The sequence below is a fragment of the Lutra lutra genome, chromosome 13 (genome assembly GCF_902655055.1).
Source record: "Lutra lutra chromosome 13, mLutLut1.2, whole genome shotgun sequence".
In the NCBI taxonomy this organism is placed as follows: domain Eukaryota; kingdom Metazoa; phylum Chordata; class Mammalia; order Carnivora; family Mustelidae; genus Lutra; species Lutra lutra.
Window position 1 is genome coordinate 56,793,917 of NC_062290.1, and position 19,391 is coordinate 56,813,307.

At 39.6% G+C, this 19,391-nt stretch overlaps 1 protein-coding gene across 5 annotated transcripts in view; it reads right to left on the bottom strand.

The window, feature by feature from the left end:
* Positions 1 to 19,391, bottom strand: part of TOPORS (TOP1 binding arginine/serine rich protein, E3 ubiquitin ligase) — a 59,304-nt gene that overhangs the window by 5,623 nt on the left and 34,290 nt on the right. For 4 of the 5 annotated variants that reach the window (XM_047700435.1, XM_047700441.1, XM_047700440.1 and 1 more), the window contains 12 exons: positions 19,020 to 19,142; positions 17,218 to 17,319; positions 16,429 to 16,582; positions 15,590 to 15,848; positions 14,440 to 14,602; positions 12,890 to 13,009; positions 9,798 to 9,955; positions 8,660 to 8,795; positions 7,505 to 7,653; positions 4,019 to 4,109; positions 1,626 to 1,796; positions 230 to 381 (listed from right to left, as the gene is read on the bottom strand). In XM_047700435.1, the coding sequence (XP_047556391.1) occupies positions 230 to 381; positions 1,626 to 1,796; positions 4,019 to 4,109; positions 7,505 to 7,653; positions 8,660 to 8,795; positions 9,798 to 9,955; positions 12,890 to 13,009; positions 14,440 to 14,602; positions 15,590 to 15,848; positions 16,429 to 16,582; positions 17,218 to 17,319; positions 19,020 to 19,142 (1,778 nt within the window). The remainder of the gene's footprint in view (positions 1 to 229; positions 382 to 1,625; positions 1,797 to 4,018; positions 4,110 to 7,504; positions 7,654 to 8,659; positions 8,796 to 9,797; positions 9,956 to 12,889; positions 13,010 to 14,439; positions 14,603 to 15,589; positions 15,849 to 16,428; positions 16,583 to 17,217; positions 17,320 to 19,019; positions 19,143 to 19,391) is intronic. The other variant, XM_047700436.1, reaches the window with a different exon arrangement.

Consider the following 19,391-nt stretch of genomic DNA (forward strand, 5'->3'; position numbering starts at 1 on the left):
TAACTAAAAACCTCACTCCAAGTATTAGTGCTAATAACATATATTTTAATCTCACTGAGACCCAAAGCAGAATGAATCTGATGTTTATTGCAGGACAAAATTTTAAGCATAAACTTAGTGTTCTCATGTAACACTCAGAGCAATATGATAAAAGGCACCAACTACCCTCACATTCTGTTTGTTACTCATGGTCAGATTCTGCAAGAGTGACACAGATTAAAAGACTTACCTTTTCTTTAAATACTGCTTCATTCCACGTCTGAAGCCTTAAAATGGATTCATTCATCATGTTTTCCTTGTATATGTTTATTTTTTCTTTTTCGATTACATCAGCATTGCTGGTCAGAAGGAAGCACTTGCTCCCTCTTGCTCTTCCTCTGCCTATCAGAAAATAAGTATTTGGTGTCTTTGACTTAAAACTCTGATAAATTTGAGAAGAGGTAAACAAAGGGGTACTCCTAAAATTCAATTCTGATTCACTGATACCCGCTTTCATAGGAAAGCTGAGCTGTTAGAGCACAAACCCCAATGCAGGTGTGTGCCTCCATATTAAACTACATGTTAAGCCAGGGGCGCGGCTTAGGCTGGCTTCCTTGGGGGGTCGGTCTCCAGGCAGTGTAACAGGACAGCTACATTATCAGAGACACTGCCTTAAAGACAATCCAACTTGAACACTCAGGAGGACACCGTGAGCACTCCAAGATGAATAATGAATAGATCCTCCCTCAAGACCCTTTAATAGATATGTTCACAGTCACCAGAATACAGGTAGAAATACTAAGTAAAATAAGGAAGATAAATGTAAAGAAATATGGGCATTCAAGTTTATTGCCAGCTGGGGAATCAGGGACAGGTGATACAGAAGCAGGGGGAGAGGGAGGAAGTAAAACAAAGGTTATGAGTAGCAGTACATGAGCGCTTTCTTCAAAAAGGAGAAAATAATGAAGTCAGGTTGGCAGAAGTGGATAACGAACAAAGGGGAAGAATGGGAAATAGGTTGGAAAGATAATTTGGTGCTGGATTGTGAGCTTTTTAACACCATGTAAATTGGGAAATACTGGAGTCTCTATACAGGGAAGTGACATGCCCAGACATGCCCAGTGACATGCCCAGCCCCAGAGCTATTTTTCAGGAAGTAAAATGTAGGTGTTGTTACAGAAATTGGAAAAAGGAAGAGAGGCTAGTTGGGAGATTACCTAGTTCAAGTGAGAAGAATTCTATGGAGTATCTCTTCTAGAATACAAGGGCCCATCATTACCAAAAGCACAACCATGAAGGGTCCACACGTTGGATGCCAAAGTCTCAATCCAAGTGGGAATTATCTTTCCATAAATATGTCAGTCAATGTTGGTCAAGTAAACAGTACTCATCATAAACAAGAATTAAAATGGGGCATATATTAGTGGGCAAAACTGTACCCACACAATCCTGATCAAGTAAGCTGCCTTTGGGGCCAAAGACGCCAGAGTCCATGGTGCCAATGGTCCTACAGCCACAATGGCTCAGTAAAGGAGAAAAAGCCAGAAGCACAATGACTAGGACAGAGTATGTTTCTAAGTGACAGACACACTCACAAATCAGAGAAATCACCAGCCGTTTAGTAATGGAATCAAAGCTCTTCTCACCTCTGGTTTGAATCATTCTGATGACATTGCCCACATACTCATACAAGATGACCAAATTACACTCAGCAATGTCGATGCCTTCATCAGCCACTGAAGTGGCAATCAGAATCTTTTTATCTCCATCGGTTCTAAATGTGTCCAATGCACACTTCTGTGCTGGGAGCGTCATGCCTGAGTCAGAGTCAGAGGGCATTCATTACACAACTTATCAAAGAGGGAACTTTACCCTTGAAAAGTAACCATTAATAACGGAGTGTTATTACGTGCCAAATACTGTGATAAGTGCTTTATATTCATGATGTCAAAACAACCCTAGGCAGTAGGGTCTATTCCTATCCTTGTTTTAGAGAGGACATTAGGGTGATGTTCAACAATTTGGACTCTGCCACAGACTGCCTGAGTTCAAATCCCAGCTGTGGTACTAACCAGCTGTGCAACTCTATCGCAAAACAAATACGGATTTTTTTTTCTTTGCAAAACTATCAACAACTATCAACAATTCATAGTTTTTTGCAAAACAATTCATTGTAATGCCTTTGCATGTGTATAGGACTTTACAGCTGGCAAAACAGTATCACAACTACTTAATGGAATTTCACAAAGCCCTTTGAGGCTGATGTGTTTAAGTATTACAATTCTCCTTTACAGATGAAGACCTTGAGGTTTTGGAAGTATGATAAACTCACAGGCTAGTTAGTGGCAGAACCAGGCCTTGAATTTAAGTCTGAAACCCTAACAGTGTACAGTCCTCAGCCAATGATATACTGAGAAGGAAAAGAATTTCAGTGGTCTCCACCTCCGACTTAAGAGAATTTATAAAAGTTCTAGTTTTTTCCTGTACGTTGGCAGCCAAAATCTTCAGATATATTTTGTTAAGGCCAAAACAATTTCTTTTTACCATCATTTTCTAGTGAATAATGAGCATGCCCAAGACAGACACCATACTTCATGAATTTCTAAACTTAGTCATCTACTTGTTCATCATTTATTCAGCAATTATAGTTTGTCAGATACAAATACAATGGTTAAAAGGTCATTTTTATCTACAAGGATCTCATGGAAGAAGGAGATCAATAGGAAGTTATTGATAAAATTGGTATAATATTGATATCATAGGAACTGCATCTGTGGGACTCTACCAGTCTTGGGGTTGGGGAAGGCTATTTGGCAGAAGCACAATAACTGGTACAGAATAAGTTTCTAAATAAATGTGGATGGATGGGTGATGGATGGATAAACGAACAAACAAGAAACTATCTTGAATGCTTATCTGTAAAGAAATAACAAAGTTTGAAAATCAACTCATGTTAGAGTCAGACGGCAGAGCTTTGAATTCCAACTGCAGTAATGTGGTATTGGACTTCATTTGGTAGGCCAAACTTTCGAAATCTGAATATACTTATTATATTCCCAAAGTTTAAAATCTGCATAAGGGGAAAGTGCAAGAGTGATGCCTGAGGACTGACAGGATGGGGACTGCTTATTAGACACAAAACTGAACAGGAGGAACGGAATGAGTATCTGTCCCGGCTGGTCACTGAGGGTTGGGGAGCACGGCTACGGGAATGTCAGGTAAGGGCTGGCCACCCAGGGATCCTCCTGGAGGATTATAGAGGCACCCCTTCATCCTTCAACCACTGTAGCTAGACTGCAGGATTTTGTGCCTGAACTTTTTTTTTTATATTAAAAAATATATAATACACATAAAAGCATCTCTAGCTTAAAAAAAAATAAAATAGAAACAGAACATTTTTATTTCCAGCTAATCTAAATTTACTGGTTGAAAATTAGAGAAAAAGAGTGACATGCTCAAACAATATTTTAAAAAATAACTTTGGTTTCATCCGAAGAACCTATGGGAAGAGGAGATGTCTATAAGTTTTTGTATTTGAGCACTGTGATGGCTTTTTGCTGTGGCTAGGCTGAACTACAGTACCCGGTTATTGATCTAGGTGCTTCTGTGAAGGGAATTCACAGACATAATTAAAGTTCCTAATCACTTGACATTTAAGTTACAAAAGGGATTTATCCTTGGATGACTTGACATAATCAATCAACCCTTTGAAAGAGGGCTTAGGCATTAGTCCAAGACCTCAGAGACTCCAAATAGCTCACACCTGTGGGTTTCAGACCTGCTCCTGTCCACCTACCCCATGTATTTCGGACTTCCTTTGCCAGACCAGTTGTGCATGCTAATTCCCAAATCCCTATGAGTTTGTGTGTGTTTGTGTCTACACACAAGCAACATATATATGTATATATGTATGAGTGTATAATCACTTAATGGTTTTGCTTCTCTAGTTGAACCCTGACTGATGCAAGCATTAAAAAAGAATTTGAATATATTATAAATAATCTTATAGTATCCTAAATCTAATTCACTAATATAGTACCTGTGTTCCGATTTGTTTTGCCACGTCCAGTCAATATGCCAGGGTTTAGAAAGCTGAGCTCAGAATTTTCTTCAATCCACTTCTTCAAAGCCTGAAAATCAAAAGCAATTATCAGTTGGACAGTATTTGTTGGTTTTTTTGTTGTTGTTGTTGTTTAAGATTTTTTATTTATTTGACAGAGAGATCACAAGTAGGCAGAGAGGCAGGTAGAGAGAGAGGGGGAAGCAGGCTCCCCGCTGAGCAGAGAGCCTGATGCAGGGCTTGATCCCAGGACCCTGAGATCATGACCTGAGCGGAAGGCAGAGGTTTAACCCACTGAGCCACCCAGGTGCCCCTGGACACTATTTGTAGACCACATTTGTGTAACTATTAATTCGATATTGATATATTGCAAGAAGGAAAAACTTTTAGTAAGTAGTTCTCTGACTGACAAACCTGAGAAAAAAAGTTTTTTGGAATTGAATTCTATGCAATTAAATATAATGGTTAAGATTTTTGTGATCTGATATAATTTAATCTCTGAGACCTTTTTTAAATGAAAAAAGCAATGTTCAAGGGCACCTGGGTGGCTCAGTTTTTAACTGTCTGCCTTCGGCTCAGGTCATGGTCTCAGGATCCTGGGATCAAGCCCCACATCGGGCTCCCTGCTCAGCCAGGAGCCTGCTTTTCCCTCTCCCACTCCCCCTGCTTGTGTTCCTTCTTTGGCTGTCTCGGTCTGTCAAGTAAATAAAAAAAAATCTTTAAAAAAAAAAAAAAAGCAATGTTCAGAATAGTGATTGTGAAGAATATGTGAGTTTTAGCAAGATCCCCGGACATAAGATAATGTACAGAAGTCAGTTGTATTTTTTCTCACCAGCAATAAGCAACTACAAGCACAATTTACAATAGCATTAAAAAATTGACACTTAGGTATAAGTCTAGTAAAATACGCGCAGAATCTGTATGCTGCAAACGACAAAACAGTGATAAAAAGAAGATGTGGTAGGTGGCCTCTCGGGTGGCTCCCAGTGATCTCCACCCGCTGGTCTTCAGATTCTTGTGTAATCCCCTCCCTTCAAATGTGAACTGAACTTACTGACCTGCTTCTAATAAATAAAAAATGGAAGATGTGATCACTTCCAAGTAGAAGTTACAAAATGACTATGACCTCCATATTAGGCATACTCTCTCAATCTCTCTTGGATCACTCACTCTAGAGGAGGCCAGCGGCCATGCTCTGAGGCAGCCCTGTGGAGAAGCCAGGCAGATATGGTTGGAAGTTAAGCCTTTCAAGTAGGATCCTTGAGGTGACTATAGCCTGATGAGAGATCCTGAGCCAGAATCATCCAGTTAAGTTGTTCCCAGATTCCTGATCTATAGATGTTGTAAGATAATAGTTTGTTGTTTCCAGCCACTAAGTTTCAAAGTAATTTGTTACCAGCAATACATAACTAATACAGAAGAGATAAAGATATACTATGGTCATGGATTGGAAGACTCCATACTATTTTGTTTTGTTTCGTTTTTTAAAAGGTTTTATTTATTTATTTGACAGAGGGAAAGACAGTGAGAGAGGGAACACAAGCAAAGGGAGTGTAAGAGGAAGAAGCAGGCTTCCCGCTGAGCAAGGGCCCTGATGCAGGGTTTGATCCCAGGACCCTGGGATTATGACCTGAGCTGAGGGCAGATGCTTAACGACTGAGCCACCCAGGCACCCCCAAGACTCCATATTGTTAAGATGTCACTTTCCCCCAGTTTTATCTCTCTCTCTTTTTTTTTTTTTAAGATTTTATTTATTTATTTGACAGACAGAGATCACAAGTAGGCAGAGAGGCAGGCAGAGAGAGAGGAGGAAGCAGGCTCCCCGCTGAGCAGAGAGCCCGACACGGGGCTCGATCCCAGGACCCTGGGATCATGACCCGAGCCGAAGGCAGAGGCTTTAACCCACTGAGCCACCCAGGCGCCCCCCAGTTTTATCTCTTGATTCAATGCAATCCCAAACAAAATCCCAGAAGATTTTTCATATATGTGAATGAGCTGATTCTAAAATATAAATGGAAAGGCAAAGGAAGATAGCTAAAAAAATTTTGAAAAAAGGAAAAAAGTTGGAGGACTCATACCATAAAGCTAATCAAAGCAGTATAGGAAGGGTGAAAGGATAAATAGATGTAGATGAATGTAACAGAATAGAGAATCCAGAAATAGACCTACGTAAAAAGGCCAACTGATTTTTCGAAAAGTTACAAAGACAATTCAATGGAGAAAGGACAATCTTTTCAACATACAGTCCTCCAGCAAGTGGATAGCCACATGAAAAAGATAAAAAGCATCTCAACCCATACCTCAAAATAGATTGTAACTGTAAATTGTAAATTGCAGAACTATAAAACTTGGAGAAGCTAACAAAGCAAATCTTTGTGATCTTGGGTAAGCAAAGGGTTCTTATATACAACACCAAAAGCACAATCTCCAAAAAGAAAAAAATTGGTAAAATAGAATTTATGGAAAGTTAAAATTTTCAATCAGTAAAAGATATTGTTCAGAGAATTAAAAGATCAGAAGAAAATATTTAAAAATCACATTGCTGACAGAGGACTTTTGTCAGAATATATAAAAAAAATATTTTAAACACTCAACAATATCATGATAAACAAATCAATCAAATCCTATTTTTATTTATTTATTTTTAAATTTTTATTTATTTATTTGACAGAAATCACAAGTAGCCAGAGAGGCAGGCAGAGAGAGAGAGAGAGAGAGAGAGAGGAGGAAGCAGGCTCCCTGCTAAGCAGAGAGCCTGATGCAGGGCTCAATCCCAGGACCCTGAGATCATGACCTGAGCTAAAGACAGAGGCTTTAACCCACTGAGCCACTCAGGTGCCCCTCAAATCCTATTTTTAAATGGACAGAAGAGGGGCGCCTGGGTGGCTCAGTCAGTTAAGCATCTACCTTCAGCTCAGGTCATTATCTCAGGGTCCTAGGATCGAGCCCCACTGCTCAACAGTGAGTCTGCTTCTCCCTTTCCTTCTGTGATCTCTCTGGCTCTCACTCTGTCTCATATAAATAAATAAAATCTTTAAAAAAATAAAAATAAAATAAAATGGGCAAAAGATATGAACAGACACTTCACCAAGGAAGATATATGGATGGCTTATAAGTTTATGAAAAATGCTCAAATGTATTAGTTGAAACGCAAATATAGTAAAATGAATTTTAAAACCCTAGGGAGATACCATTACATGCTCAGAGGATGGCTAAAATTGTTTTTAGTTAACAAAAAATGAATGAAGTCCTTGCTCTACAGGTACCAAGACTTACTATAAACTAGAGTGATGAAGATAGTAAGGTATTCGTATAAGGATAAACAAACGGATAATCAGAACAAAATAGGAAGCCCAGAAACAGACCCACACTTAATTGGGTGAGTGCCTGATTGCAGAGCAGTGAGGAAAGGAATGTCTTTTTGTACTGGGTCGATTTGTTATCCACAAGAAGAAAGAAGCTTACATCCACAAGTGCTCTGGTTTTCACAAAGAGGATGGTTCTACTCTCTGGGTTTAAGTGGTACTCTTCTTGCAAGATGAAGGAGAGATCTTTTAGTTTAGGGTTCTCGTTGGTGAGATCCATGGAAACACTTTCCAGTTCCTTCAGTTTTTCTGCAAAAAGGGAACATTCCGTAAATGGCTTATAAAGTCTAGAAATTTAGAACACGTGACCTTATCTATAGTTCAGTTAATCTCTCAATCTTTGACCAGAATCCCAAGAGTAATAACCACTGCTTTAATGCATATATTAAAAATGCAGCAATAAATGCATACTTATTTTTCCCCAGACAGCTGGGTGCTCAAAGCATAGCAGCACACCACTGGGCTACACTTATGTATACTTAATACTTTGATATAAGCCAAACAAATTTATTAGCAGCAATTACCTTCAGGAAAAGGATTTGGAGAGAGGGAAAAGAAGGACTTACTTTTTATTTCAAATCTTCCTATATACTTCTTAATCCAAGAACAATAGGATTATGGGCCATCTCAGTTTTCTTCTACATATAAATTGATATGTAGTATATATAAATTATAATCTCTTTAAATCATTAAAACACTTTAAAAAATATTTTTAAAGCTTTGTAAAATTACTAAAAGTTGAACAAAAAAATGCCACCACCTCTCAACAATGAGAGACTCTGGACTCTGGGAAACAAATTGAGGGTTGAAGAAGGGACAGGGAGGGGTGGTGGGGGGAGTAACTGGTGATGGGCATTTGAGGAGGGCACTTGATCTGATGAGCCCTGGGTGATGTACGTAACTAATGAATCATTAAATACTACATCAAAAACCAATGATGCATGTTGGCTAATTTAACTGAAAAAAATAGTCTCTTACAGATGGAAAAAAATTGCCACTACCTATTATAATTTCTATGGGATGTGTCCTTTGCAAATCCCATTTTTCCTTTTTTAAATTAAGAAATAGTGAAAGCAGCATATTTTTTCCATTAGTACCATATTTCACTGAAGCTTAATAGTCCTGGTGTCTATAGTTGTCTTCTTAAGCCCAGGACAACTCCCTGAGCATCATCATAAACTAAATGCAATACAATATAAGTATCCTGCCCTGGAGTCGCCAGGTTCCATTGGCTTTTTCCTCTAACACCACCCACCTTCGAATCTACGAGTGAGGTCCTGCTCAGTCTCATCAAATCCTGCACTTTGGACATCAGCGAAGAAGTCTTTTAAGTAATCCAGAGCATCTTTCATCCGTGCATGCTCATTGATAATGAGGGCATCGTTATATTTCTGTTTGAAATGAAAACAGAGTTTTCAATGTTTCCAGTGTCCAATGCATTTGCTATACTCACATTCAATTAGCTGTACTTAGCATGGAATTAATTTTTAAAATAAGCTCTTCTTAAATCTATTCCAACTTAGTTTTTTAGGATGAGTGGTTTCTAATGGTACTGCAATAAAACCTTTGAACCAAATACTATTTTAAATACCTTTATTAGCTAGGATCATTAATCAATTAGGATCATTTTGGAGTCTAGAATTCCACCTTGGACGGGAAAGAGAAAATTTACAAGAATAATGCATGTCAAAGATTAAAAAACAAAAAACAAAAGCAAATCAACTTCCACATCAACTTGCCTCTTGATTCAGACACTGAATTTAATCTCTTCATTCATCCAGAGCCATCAGTGAATTGCAACAGCACCTGTTCCAACTGCTGGCGCTGACCGCCTACCCCAAACATGCAACTAAGATCGTTAAAATTCTATAAACGCATGCTGACTGAGTGCATTTTTAAAATACTCTGAACAGCATGATAAGCAGAGGTGATGGTTATTGTTTCTTAACTTCTTGGTTAACCAGAAAACAACCAAAGACCCTGGATTTCTGAGCATGTGGCTTTGCCAAAGGTAAGAGCACCCATGTTTCAAAATAGGGCAAAAGCAGTCGCTTACTGAACTCTCAAGATGGCTGTCACCAACCGCATATCTACAATTATGTTCATCATCCCCCAACTTTTTCCAGTCGTGTCAATCATGGGAATGCTAGAGGCACATGGTATAGAGCCCCAGCATCTGTTTCTATCCTGTGGCTACTAGTGTTACGTTTCAGTAAGCAGACAGAGAAGATGCTGAATGGGATAACTTTAAAGTTTGCTTCAGAAGAACCCCTCGGAAAGTCCCTAAGTGAGCTCTTGGAACAGGGTGAGAAGTTGATGTTCTCCTGGCTCCCAGAGCCAACCTCCCAGGAGGTGCTACAACTAAAATATGTCGCTACAAAGAACCCACATACCCGCAAGTGGGAAGTGTACAAATACAGGGCTTTACAAATCCTGCTCTCTTCATCTTTGTCGGGCAACTGAAACACCATGCACGCTTTCTGAACAGAAACGATCCACTGCTCATATTTCTGTGTTCCAAAACTCCTATTTTGAATTTGAGATACATTTTCTGGAAAAAAGAAAAAAGTGTTTCATTGTGCCATGTGGTCAGTCATTTAAAGTTCTAAGCAAGCCTCACCCTCTGATTTTCTTCCTTCCTCTCGGTAAGCAGAGTACTTCTCCTGAAATAGGCGGTTTTCTGTAGTGAATCTGGTTGGCACAGGGCTGCTTACTGAATACTTACTCTGCACCAAGAATCAAAGTGTCTTACACTCATAATTTCATTCATTTTCACAAACCTCTGAGGTGCATATTATATTTTACACGTGAGGAAACCGAAGCTCAGAAAAGCAAAGTAATTCACCCAAAGTGACATAGCTAGCATGGGGCAGGGGGTGCAGGAATGCAGATCCAGGTGTGTCCGATACTGAAGGCTTGCCGGCTCTGTGAGCTGATGAGCAAAGCAGCCCACAGGTAAAATGATGGACATGAAAAAAATATCTAACTTTGCCTTTAACAACAAAGCAGCGAATAAAAGTAATAGGTCTCAAGAGATTCATGAGGAAGGCATCGAAAAGCAAGAGAGACAGAACTCAACACAGTCTCCTCTGTCTTGGTGTGAACTCAAGCTCTCTGATCTCCACAGCATCATTCACAGGGCCCAGCAAAGAACAGGCACTCCAAAGATGCTTGTCATGGGTGCTTCTGTGTGTGTGTATCTCCTAAGCTATGCCTCAGTTGCTCGGTCCAAAAATTGAGCATCAGCTCTGGTCCAGGCTGTGTGCAGGGCGCTGGTGGTAAAAGGATACAGAAGACAGAAGAATCCTATTCTCAAGCGGCTCAGATCTCCAGGGCTCCCTGGGAAGAGCATAGTTTAGTAAAACTCACAGGCAAGAGCTCTGTTTCTGGGTTAAATTGCTCCTCTTACCCATTCATGTTTGACAGGAGGAACCAAGGAGGCTATTCAGACAAGTAGCATTGACATGCTTCTTTCCCAGCTCCAACTACAGACAAGGTGGCCAGCAGTAAACCAGATGAATTAACAAGTATTTCTTGAATGTGAGTAGGTGTGAAAATGAGCTAAGCAATCTGGAAATGAACAGCTGACAGGATGTAGACTGGAGAAAGGCGGAGATAGGGAATTAGAAGTGGGAAGAATAAGAAGGTAGAAATTCATGTCTTCCACCCTTCTGCCACTCCCTAGTTCAGACCACATCATAATGCTCCTGGATAATATGACAGCCTCCTAAGTGGTCTCCCTACTTCTTGCCTTGGCCCCCCCAATTCACTGCCCACTCAGCAGAGAGAGTTTCCAATATTACAGGCAAAACATTTTGTTACCCTACCACTTAAACTTTTAGGGGAGTCTTCTAATCAAAGTCCTACCTAGCTCCCAGGATCCTCTGTGATCTAGCCTCTGCTTCTGATTCTCATCTCCAGCTTCACTGCTTCCTTCATTTGACAGGACTAATGGATGTCTTCCTACTCTCTCCACTTTCCTGGCCTTTGCACATGCTGTTCCCTCTGCCTGAAACACACCTGATCACCACCACCCACCTACCCTTATCCCATTGTTTCATTATTCCTTATCTAACTTTGGCTTTACCGTTGTATTGGAAATGCCACAAGGGCAGGAGCTTGGCTCAGGGTCCATGCTATCTCCCCATCAGCTATCATACTGCTGAGCACCAAGTGGATGACAAGAGAATGAACGTGTTTAAGGAACCGCTAAATCGAAGGACGAGTAGGGAAGGATTGGAATGTAAAACTGGAAAGAGAAGTAGAACCAGACTGTGCAGGCAGGGCCCAGACTGGCAGGCTAGAGGCTTAGAGAGCTTTGCTTGTAAGGCAGAGAGATTCAAGCAGGATACTGACATGATAAAACTGGTATTTCAGAAAGCTCAACCAGGTAACGGGGGGCTGAATGGAAAAATGAGTGGGGGTGGGCAAACTAGCCAGATAGCTGTTAGCGTAAGTCCTAAAGAAAGCTGTGAAAGAGGAGAAGAGAAAAACCAAAGTACATGTGAGGAAAGGTGAATTCACAAACTCAACATCTCCAAAGTTGCTCCCCGTCCTGGAACCAGCACTCCCCACTGCTATACCAACAAGTGTGCAAGACAGAAGCCTGGTGCAAGTCACCCCCGACTCCCACCCAAAACCAGCTGGCCATGAAATCGGAACACTTCCTGTTTGCAGCGCTTGGCACAAGGCTCCTCCCTCCACTAGCTGTCTTGACTGCCTCTGGCCCTCTTTGTTCACTGGTATCCTCATCACATCATGGATCAGGTTAAAATCTTTAGATGCTTCCCCCTGCTTTTAGGACAAAGTCAAACTCAGTTTGGCCTCCCAGGCCTTTCCTGGTCTGGTCCCTGCCTCTGTAGCATCATTCCTTTCTGCTACTCATGTGTTAGGAGTACCCAAAATGCTTGCAGTTCCTGAAACTCTTCCTTCAATGCTTGATGCCTTTTCAACCTCACTTGGTTGTCTCTCCTTAACTTGGCTGACTTCAAGACTGCCTCAGACACCACTTCACCCCAAGAAGCTTTCCCTGCAGACCATTCCAGGCCAAAGTTCCCATGAGCTCCCAGGGCACCCAGGGTGTACCTCTTCCCTGCTGTGTGGAGGCTGCTCACATCTGATTCTCATTATTTGACTGAGAGTTCCCCGAGGATAGGACTTTGTCTTTAACCTTGTTCTTTCCATTAAATGGCAAAATGAGTATCTGGTTAATGAATGAAGGAACAAAAGAGAGAAGAACAGAACTTGGTAACTTCACAAGAGAGTCTCAAAAGAAGAAAGAATCGAAGATCTCCGCCTGTTCCAATCTGAGCCATCAGGGAAACGGTGGTTTCATTCACATAAACAGGGAAGTCAGAACAGAAAGCTAATTTGGAGGATTAAGAAAGCCATGAACCAATTTAGATTTGGTATTTTTCAGTTATGTATGTCTACAGAGATTTACTTTGAATTTAAAAAGAAAAAAAGAAAAGGAGATTTATCTCACCAAGAGTTACGGTACCGAGTTCGTCAAAGATACTCTTTGCCAGACTCTCTGTCTCCCTCATCAGCTGAGATATGATGCATTTAAATCTGTCAGTAGTCCGGGATTCTACTTTCCTGAAAACTAGAGCCATCAAAACAAAGTGATTATTTTTCAGGAAGAACACATTATAGTTCAAAGTAGGCATCTGCACACCTTTCTCTGCCTCTGTTATTTCTTCTGCAAGACCTGAGGCCCCAACCTCAAAGGCAGGTAGTCTAAATGATGTATCAAATGCTCAAAAACCTTGCAATAGCTCCCTAGGGCTTACTGCACAGATTCTAACATCTCCATCTTTCATGGTCTATGTTGAATCCAACTTCTCTTTCTGGCTTTCCTGTTACTCAGCATAGAGCCTCTATTCTGACAAGGCTGGTATCCATCCTGTCTCTGCAAATACAACACTTTCTAACCCTCTCTCTTCTCTGATTTTCTCCTTTCCCACCCAACCCCCAGAAGTGCTCACACTGTTCCTAAAATTCATTACTGCATTGTTTCAGCAGAAACGTAATAACTGCCTACCACGTGCCGTGTTCTGGTGATGAATAGCTGAAAAGAACACAGCCTGTGCTCCAGACAGGTCTGTGCTCTCAGGGGAGAGAAAGATACACAGCCAAATAACCACAGTAAAGAGCTGTGCCAGGTGACATGGAGCACAAGGAAACACATCTCTGGTTCTTCCAAAGGAGATGTTGTGGGATAAACAGGGGGAGAGGAATGGAGGAAGGACAAGATGCACTTGAGGAGCTCAGAGGAATGCAACATGGTTGGGCTTATAGGGCGGGGGCAGAGGGGACTGGATTACAAAGAAATTTGTACTTAATACTAAAAAGCTTAGATTGGGTACCTTCCTTAAACTCCTTATAGGAAGCTCCCAGATAAGAACTGAACTGTCTCTATTTCATGTGTGTTTACTCTGCCTTATACAATCCTACACTATCCCCAGAGCAAGGAGGAAGGCAAGTTATGTCTCCTCTTCCATTCTCCCTCAATGGGTTAGTACAACATTGGAATTTAATAAACATTTGCAAGCCAATTTTTTTAAAAATCATATTCTGATCTGAGGAAAAACATGATTTCAACCCAAATCATCAGATACATATTCAAATAATGAATGAGCACACAGCATCCTCCTCAAGCTTGCAACACACAGAAGGACTAAGCCAGCTCTTGGCCATTTACATGCTTTGATTTTCTCATCATGTCTCTCTCATTGTTAGTATCCTTATAAGAACTTTATCAGAAACAGAACAAAAACAAAACAAAACAAAAAAAATCATCAAACCAAGAGTAAGAATGTTTGCTTTTGACAGTCCACTCCTGAGGTTCATCCATTTACTGAGGATAGAGCTTGGTTGAGAGAACCATGAAGTATAATTATTTCCTAAGTTTGGAGTTAAATATTTTCTACTAAAAAGAAAAAGTAAAAATTCAGTATTCATTCAAATGTCTCTGAGCTAAGAAAAGCAGAGGATAACAAAGTTCTAAAGGGCTTGTTATGGGATTCCACTTACACTTCTGGGGCTTATAAGCAACTTCTTCCAGTTCCTCCAAGTTGTCTTTGACTGTTGCTATCACCTCCGTGTCAAGAGAGGCACACAGTTTGCAGATATATTCCATGGCTTCCTTTGTGTTTTTGGCATCCCCAGTGCCAACCGAGGCAGTCAGCCCAATGACCTGTGAGAAGCATTCCAAATTGTCAGATCTCTGGAAAACAGCATGCCATTTCCACAATCCCCCATGCAACCCTTTCCTGCTAAAGTAGGGTTTGGGTTTTTTTGTTTGTTTTTTTTTTTTTTTAATAATTTCAGATAAAGAGCAAGAACACAGTTTTTTTTCCCCCTGATATTCTCTATGACATTGCAAATGGAAAGGTCCCTGTTAGGCAAAGCACTAAATAGATGCAGGAATCACAACTTAACAAACATGAATTAGCAAAGAAACTAATGGCAGAAACCCTTTCAAGGTAGGACTTCTCTCTTCTCTATCCTTGTGTCCCCCAAGATGTGTAGAACTAAAAAGAAAGGGACTGAAATCAGACACAACTCCATTCTAAAGGCAACCATGTCACACTGGCTAGGATCCAAGAACAAGTACCTTCAGCTCTCTTTAAAGCTGGGAAACAATAGCTATTCAGAATGGTAGGTGTGTGAATTCAGCAAGGTAAGATTTGTAGGAAAAAAATATATAAATTTTATACATGTATACATGTATAAAATTTATATTTTTATATATTATGTATATTTTATATATAATATTATATATTATGTATATTTTATACATTATATAATATATATTATATATATTTATAAATATTATATATTTATTTATTTATACACACCACACACACACACACGTGTGTGAGTGTGTGTGTGTGTATTAGCTTAATGGTCACGTAATAATTTTTATCTTACTTGAATAGCAACTCAGTAAATACTGAATAATTGACTTATTAGCAAGGAATCTAATTAACCACCAATTTTTTTCTAGAAGAAGAAGCTGTTAAAAATGTGACTGCTACTAAATTTTATCTACGAGTACCATGCTGAATTTCTTCTAACCTATGCTCCCTAAACAGACAGTTATTAGGGCGAGAGAACTTTATGCGCTGCACTACTGGTGTACTATAGCTCTTCTGAGAAATCCATGTGGCTCTGGAGATACCTGAGGCAGTGGGTCTGAAGATCCTCCAAGTTTCTGATCTATATAATTAAACATGATCATATTGCAAGGATGGTTTTTACCGGTGTTGTGACATTCATCAAATATCATCAAAGTAAAGACAGAGAGTGATGGAATGGTCCCATTTCTAAGGCTATTCAAAAGAATCTGTGGAGTTAAAATGATGATGTCATTGTTCTCAACAATCTGTTCCACCGAGACAGTCTCAGCTGTTACTCCAGAAACACCTGCAACTTTATACCTGAGAAATGACAGAAAATTCCCTATTACTAACCATGATGTGAATGAGGAGCCATGAAGACATGAAACAGTAGCTCAGAGCATCAAATGATTAAGTTCCCCCTACCTCCAAAAGGAATATAACTGGAGACAAGTATTTAGTTTAGCACAGAGTCATACATACAGTTAAAGGTCAATAAATGCAAACAAATTTGGTTTTTTATGCAAATAAATAAATACAAACAAAATGCAAAATTGCTAGCAAGTATGTTAATTCCTTCAAGTCTTAAGAAAGTAGTACTTAAAAGAGTAATATTGAAGAAGTTATAAAATCATTAAAAAGTTAAATGTGTCACTGAAATGTAAAATTGATCTCAAGTCATTGACTTACAAAGCAAGAGCTAACCAAAGGAGTTTAGGATTTCAAGCATACCTACCCAAGCATACTTGCATCCATGAAAAATTAATTACATCTAAATTATATAAAAGCTAAATCTATTATAAATTTTTGAATCCTAGCTTTCCAAATATTAAACAAAGATGGGTACACACCAGTTACATGAAGCCAGAGAAAAAAGAAATGGATCAACTGTTATGCCTACCCAAGTTTTTCAAAATAATCGGAGAACGTGGATTTCTGCTGTTCATACAGTGGGAGTTGAATAGCAAAAAAGACAACTTTCCCCTTTTGTCCTTGTGGAAATTTTTTAAGATGATGTTCACATATAAGAAGGGAAACAAGGGTTTTTCCACATCCTTTTAACATACAAAGAAAAAGAAAACATGTAACTGATATTATACTAAAATATTTCTACAGAAAGGTAATTAGTTTTGGCTCCCCTAAAACCACTGCTCCAACTAATAAACTAGGAATGTCGATGGGTTAACTGCAGCAGAATTTGTACCAGGACAGAAAAAGACCAAGCTACTTCCTAGGTAACATGCAAATAAAATAGTCAAAGCATTGAGTAAGCTAAAAGAGCGCATTCTTCTTTCCCTCCTCAGGTTCCTTAAAAAACCTGGAGACTGGGGCACCTGGCTGGCTCAGTGGGTTAAGCCGCTGCCTTCGGCTCAGGTCATGATCTCAGGATCCTGGGATCGAGCCCGCATCGGGCTCTCTGCTCAGCAGGGAGCCTGCTTCCTCCTCTCTCTCCACCTGCCTCTCTGCCTGCTTGTGATCTCTCTCTGTCAAATAAATAAATAAAATCTTAAAAAAAAAAAAAACCTGGAGACTATGTCAGTGGGAAAGTTTTTTCAAAAGATATATGGAACAAGGAAAAAATGGAAATTTGCCCGTTTTGTCCCAGTATTCAAATAAAGAAAAAAAAAAAAAGTGGGCGGGGGGGAGCAAACACAGAAACAAGCCACGTAAGTAGTGTCAATCAGCTTACCAGTAGGAGCACATATTAATGTGTTTTTTCCTTCCTTAGCAGGCAAAGCGAGCTCTAGTTGGTAATTTCTTGGTTTCAGAGGCGTGCAGGTAGGAGAGGCTGTGTAATACAAAAGGGACAAAATTACCAAATAGTTACAGCTCTGAGGAATCAAGGAAAGAGCTGTCTATCATCAAGTAGACAGGAATTCAGACTTTAGCAAAAAGGGCGTTGTTTAAGAAGCTTTAGAATCCTTGTCTTTTGTTAACCTTTCCAGCCTCTGCACTGATGTGAAGTACAAACTTCTCCCTCAGTGACTAAGCACCAATGGCAAGAATTCTTTTAAAAAGCCACAAAGATTTCTTTCTTAAATAATCTTGGAGGTCTAGTAAGGAGAAACTAAAGCAAAAATGGCCTAATTCAGGGCCAGACAGATGGCCACTGGTTAAAAGGAAATGGTATATGGAACCAAATAACAAATCCCTCCTAGATCTATGAAAAGCAAAAACTATCAACATTGAATTCCCAGAGCCATGGAAATAGTGGACAGCAACCATGCTTCCAATTCTGCAGGCTCTCGCAGGGTATCTTCTCTCAAAATGACCAGAAGTTTAAAAAAATAACCAGAGGCTTTTTTTCACTAACAGATAAGCATATAGAATGTTACTGCTAGAAAAGACTTTAGAAATCATCTATTGACCCCAACCTATTTTAAAGAAAAGGAACATTTCTAAAAGGGTAGGTGAGTTCACTAAGGTCCCTTACATGTCAGAAAAATTTAAAGCAATTTACATTCAGTGATTTTACTCTGAAGTGACAAAAAAACAAAACAAAACTGTATCATTTGGTTGCAGAAGTAATCTGTAGATCTTCTTCTTGCGGTGTTATCACCAAATCACACTTTTCTTCTCACACTACTCAGTATTAGTCAGAATGTCTTCCCTGATGTCCTTTTGTTAAAAAAAAAAAAAAAAAAAAAAAAACAAAAAACTTTTTACTGTGGCTTGTTATGCAACTTTCTGGTCCCCTCATGATAAAATGCTTCTAGAAACAGAAGGTGGGCCTTATAACTAAGTTATTCAGTGCCTTTGTGTGAAATTAGAAGAAGGAGATCTTCTGGGAGGGTACAGCCCCTCCGTGCCCTATTTGGCAAAGAGCACAGGCTGGATCTCAGTCCCCACTCAAACTCAGCTGGGCACATTTGTTCAGTGCACAAACTTCATCAGCTTACAGGCCAGTCCTGGGATAATAAAAGGAAAGTGAGCAAGTGACTCACAAACATTAGTGTTTCTTTAGAGAGCAGGGCTGACTTTGAATTGCATAGACACTAAGTTTCCAGGAGGACTCTATTTGCATTTTCAATATAGACATGCACATATGTCTTAGTGACAAAAGAAAATAAAAGAGGCTGACAATAGCTTTAGAAGTGAGAAAACAGGGGCGCCTGGGTGGCTCAGTGGGTTAAGCCGCTGCCTTCGGCTCAGGTCATGATCTCAGGGTCCTGGGATCGAGCCCCTCATTGCATTGGGCTCTCTGCTCGGCAGGGAGCCTGCTTCCCTCTCTCTCTCTGTCTACTTGTGATCTCTCTCTGTCAAATAAATAAATAAAATCTTAAAAAAAAAAAAAGTGAGAAAACAATATTTTTAATTATAGAAAAAGTATCTATTTTAATATAAATTATATTTTATTTAAAGAAAAATAAATGATCTTTTCTTACTTTTCCTATAAAACCTTTTATAACACTATGACTTTGCGTACTGAAAGCCATGTTCCCACACAAAATACCTGAGGAATATCATTATGGAAAGAACAGTGCTGGGTACCTGAGGGTGGAGATGAGTTCTGACTAAGATTCTGGCATTCTGGTTCTTCCTTATAGAAAATCTGTATGTCAGAAGTTTCCATTTCATCATCCTCAAGAACTTTCGGTTCAACATTTTTTGCATCTGTAGGAGACCAAAAGACACCTTAGAATTTTGATCTAATCTGATGATTGTCTTGAGAGCACAAGTCCTACAAAGAGGTCATAATCCTAAAATTCTCAAATTCCGTTAAAATTTCTCACAACCACACCCTTCACCTTCTAAAACAATGAAAAAAACCTTTTTCTAAAAAGATTTTATTTATTTATTTCACAAAGAAAGACGCGGCGAGAGAAAGAACACAAGTGGGAAGAGTGGGTGAGGGAGAAGCAG